At 41.9% G+C, this 4,045-nt stretch overlaps 1 protein-coding gene across 2 annotated transcripts; it reads right to left on the reverse strand.

Annotated features, from left to right (window-relative positions):
* Positions 1 to 1,229: 1,229 nt before the first annotated feature.
* LOC104586541 (putative WRKY transcription factor 65) lies at positions 1,230 to 3,499 on the reverse strand. 2 transcript variants are annotated; one of them, XM_010243807.3, is made up of 3 exons: positions 3,126 to 3,499; positions 2,816 to 2,962; positions 1,230 to 2,200 (listed from the first exon to the last, which is right to left on the reverse strand). In XM_010243807.3, the coding sequence occupies exons 1-3, from the start codon at positions 3,260 to 3,262 to the stop codon at positions 1,594 to 1,596; spliced, it is 891 nt and encodes a 296-aa protein (XP_010242109.1). In that variant the 5' UTR covers positions 3,263 to 3,499; the 3' UTR covers positions 1,230 to 1,593. The 2 variants fall into 2 exon arrangements, with proteins under 2 accessions (XP_010242109.1, XP_010242110.1); XM_010243808.3 differs by having other exon boundaries at positions 2,816 to 2,959; positions 3,126 to 3,498.
* Positions 3,500 to 4,045: the final 546 nt, after the last annotated feature.

Below are 4,045 nucleotides of genomic sequence, written 5' to 3' on the forward strand. Positions count from 1 at the left end.
GGTTTGGTTCGTTGTAATTTAGAATTGATTTTAGATCAATTCAGTAAAATACAGTTTAATAACCAGTGGTTTTAAGTTTTTAACACGGTTTGGACTATTTTATTGGGTTTAACCTAATTACAAAGTTAACGGGAATAGGGCTCTGAAATCGTTGAATCGTTGTAGTTGGTAATTTTATTTGGTTAGAATGAGTGTTTAGGCCTCGTTTAGTTTATGGGAATAGGGTTCTGGAATTGGAATTTGGCTATTCTGGTTCTAATTGTTTGGTTGGGTGAAATTGGAATCTCATTTCCATTTCTGTTAGAATGATATTCTACCATTTGAGGGAATAGCCATACCCTGTTCTTTTTTTAGGAATGAAATCTTATTTCCACTGATTTTAATTTGCATTCCCATTCTTATCTGAAACAAACATAGGGAATGGACTGTTCAGATTCCAATTCTGATTCCAACTGTAAACCAAACGGACTCTTATTATATATTATATATATGTTAATATATAATATATATTGGCTTAGGGTTTATGTATTTATTATTTAGTTTGATTTTTAAATCAAACTGCAAATTATGATATGATTTGGTACAAACAAACACCCCTTGTGGCAAGTGACAACGTTTTCTAAAAACAAAAAATTAAGTATATGTTTGGCATCGATGCTACAGATGCAAGTTGGAAGCCTTTATTTTGTTAAGAATCATTGCTGCCAGGTAGGACGTTTCCTGAAGCAACAACAACTTTTTATGTTTGCTACCAATGATTCAGGAAACATTTTTTGCACTTTTACCCATTATCCATTGCCACATCACTGCCCAGTTTGGTTTAGAGCACTATTTTCTATGAAAAAACGGTTCCAAACAGATAATTGTTTCCTGAAGTACTGTTTTTTCCTACATGATGATGATGTAATGCTGTTTTCTGAGCAACAACAACGATGCCAAACAGACGCTAAAACACATAAAGACGATTTAATTACATAAGAAGCATTTCCAAAATCCCAAATTTATACCTTATTTTGTTTTGCTGCTGTGACGATTGTCACATTCACAAATTTATACCTTATTTGTTTTTGAGTTGCACCACGCCACCACATGCTCTTCATAGTTGCACCTTCTTCAGTGTTGGACTTGCATATGCACCTCTTCCGAGTTCTGATCTACTACAATCTACAAACTAAGATGCGTAGCGGGGGTTAAAGTATTTAGTATTTATAATATCTAGCAGATGCAGATCTGTCAATTCGGATGTGATTCATTAAAGATGCGTAGAAGAGTGTTGTATCAGATAACATCTCAAAGCAGAAACCCAAATTAAAGTGGAAGGGGAGCCGTTGGGAACGGACGACTCTAATACTAATTACAAGGAGATGAAGACAGGTCCCGGAGCATCCCCGCCATTAAATATTCCCCTCTTTTTTTTTTTTTTTTTTTTTGATTTCACTATTTTACACCAAAATCAAGGCAAGAAAAAAAAAAAGAAAACGGAAAAATTCTGCATCTTGTGGCGCACGATACGCACTCCGTTGATTATATTATTATCATATGGATTCTGGGGAGGCTACGCAAACGCAAGTGGTGATGGCGCAGGGCCTCATCTCATCCCGTGCTCCCGCACACCGGACTGCAACGCCGGCTCTCCTCATCTTGCTCAAAAATCCCTCGACGGAAAACCAACGAACACTCCGGCAACTCGCCGAGATCGGCAAATAGAGACTCGTCTTCTTCTCTCATCTGGAATATCATCGCCACGTCAGCTCTCCCGCTGCTGCTCCCCGGATAAGTCGTGCTCTCGAGTACGGCGGGTGAGGTGGATGGCACGTCGGAGAACCAGCTAAAATCGTCGCTGGTGATCATTGATTCCTCTCCCAGATCACCGAACTTACTATCATCCGGTTCCATAGCTGGTCGATCTGAGAAGACAACCGGTTCTTCTGGCGGGAATTTTGGGGAAATATCATTTTCGGTGGTAGTGGAGGGGGGACTGCTGCTACCGTTGGCGGGGGAAACAACGGCGGGGCGGGTGGCGGAGGTGGTGGCGGTGGTGTTAGAATGAGAAGCGGTAGAATTAGAATTTCTGGAGGCCGGCCAAGGGTGGTTGTGTTCACACGCATACGTTATGACAAGCCTTGTGGGGTCCACGCGGCTCCTCTCCACTTGTTTTCTCGCCGGACAACCCTTTGAACTACTGCATCGATAATATCCCCTGCGGAGGAGGTTTAAACAAACGAAAACGACAATTAATGAGTTAATCCAATCTTAACTTAATCACGAACTAAACCCCTGGCCCATTTTAGCGTGACCAGGTTCGTGCTAACATGCACCGTTCGTGAATTACGTCATCCCATTCCCAGCCCAGCTGCTTCTCTTGCTCAGTGACTCGGTCCTTCTCTTCTGTCACAGTCTCACGGCGGCGAAACTAAACAGCCCCGACAGTCTGCCACTGAGACAGAGGACAATAATCCGTGGGCTCAGTTTAGGACACGACCCTTAAAAATACTGCGCATGTTAGTTATTAGGCCCACGGTTTCCTTATAATGCACCGAAATTCTGGCCTCTGGGTCGACTGGTTCGACTCGAGTACCGTGCATCAGTGATCACCATTTGTAACGGTTTTTTGTGCATTTTCAGTTAACATGTGCAGTGTTCTACAAAATTGTGATGTTACTGAAAATCATGCGGCTCTGATGAACTCGTCAAGAACCAATCAGATCCGACTGAAGAAAGAACAAGAATTCTGAAGGTTGAAGGCTGAAGGCTGAAGGCTGAGCTCATGTTAGAGATGAAGCAGCTGATCAGAATCAGATTATAGCTAGCTTACCTGGGATAGGGAGAACCTTTGATGGGCTTCTGTCCGTACTTCCTCCAGGCCCACGAATCGGAAGGCGGAGCTCCCTCCCCCTTGAGCCGAGAACCATCGACGTCCTTGATCGGTACGGACACCACCCTCTTCTGTACAGAGCGCCTACTGAAGCAAGTAAAAGAAAGAAGCAACCAGGCAAAATGGTCTCTCTTCAATTAATCACATAAAATTCAGAGCAACAAGCACAGAGACTGTTGGAGCTAACCGGAATCCTACACAATTCCGGCGAAAGAAAACACCATTTTATTAATTCCGAGCTAAAACTAACCTTCTCTTCGGGGACGACGTAGAAGTAACCTTTCCTTCGCTGATCACGCCGGAGAAGGGTGATTCTCCTCCACTTTTTGGCGTAATTCGTACACCCACTTGCTCGCCAACAAAAGGGTTGCTGAATCTACCCTCCATGATCACAGCTGAATACTGCAACTAATGATCTCCCGAGCCGGTGTCAGTTGATACAAAGTTATAAACTCCTTGAAGATCGATGCCTACTGCAATAATTCATCCATGGTGAAGGGTCGTCGGGGGAAGGAGATGATCAGAGTGGCCGGAGAGAGAGAGAGAAGAGAGGGGATTTGGTGGGAAGAAGAAATTGGGAGAGGGTGGTGGAATGAGGGTTAGGCTTTAACATGAGCCGTCATGTTGACAGATGGGCAGTTGTATAGTTTATAGAGGACGTGCAGGCAAATACGAAATAATCTGGATTAAATATATCGCAAGTGAAAGCGACCACAAATTTGATTTTGATCAAGGAAGCTGATAAAGAAATATAAAATAATGTGGGAATGGGATCACATGGTCTCTCCCTCCATGAAAGGGGAGTTTGAGTTCTTTGAAATTTTCTCATTTCTTTTTTTCTTGATGATCTCATCACCCTTTGGCTTCTTCTCCTCCTGGTTTTCATACTTGGTGGCAGCTTCCTACTTGGAAATACAAAACACCCTCTTAGTACACCTTGCAATTATGTAGTATCTTCAATTGATTTTTTAAACAGTTGTTAACTTTTTTTTTTTTTTATCTCTGAATTCTAATTTGGTTTCTTAATTCTTAAGACATGGATTGTTGATCATTTCCATCTCTTGCTTGGTTTTGGGTGGATAATGGAAGTTAGAAAATGGGTTCCTTGGCATTAATAATATGGAGTGTGTATTCAAATTTTAAATTGGTTTCTTCAACTTGTAATTTTAT

This window comes from Nelumbo nucifera, chromosome 3, assembly GCF_055504915.1.
Source record: "Nelumbo nucifera cultivar China Antique chromosome 3, China Antique-T2T, whole genome shotgun sequence".
In the NCBI taxonomy this organism is placed as follows: Eukaryota; Viridiplantae; Streptophyta; class Magnoliopsida; order Proteales; family Nelumbonaceae; genus Nelumbo; species Nelumbo nucifera.

What these genes read in the sequence shown, in the direction of transcription:
- LOC104586541 (XM_010243807.3), bottom strand. Translation starts at nt 3,262, where the DNA reads ATGGAGGGTAGATTCAGCAACCCTTTTGTTGGCGAGCAAGTGGGTGTA. An exon ending in ACGTCGTCCCCGAAGAGAAG is followed by an intron (nt 2,963 to 3,125) that starts GTTAGTTTTAGC and finishes TACTTGCTTCAG; the next exon opens with TAGGCGCTCTGTACAGAAGA. An exon ending in AAAGGTTCTCCCTATCCCAG is followed by an intron (nt 2,201 to 2,815) that starts GTAAGCTAGCTA and finishes CCTCCTCCGCAG; the next exon opens with GGGATATTATCGATGCAGTA.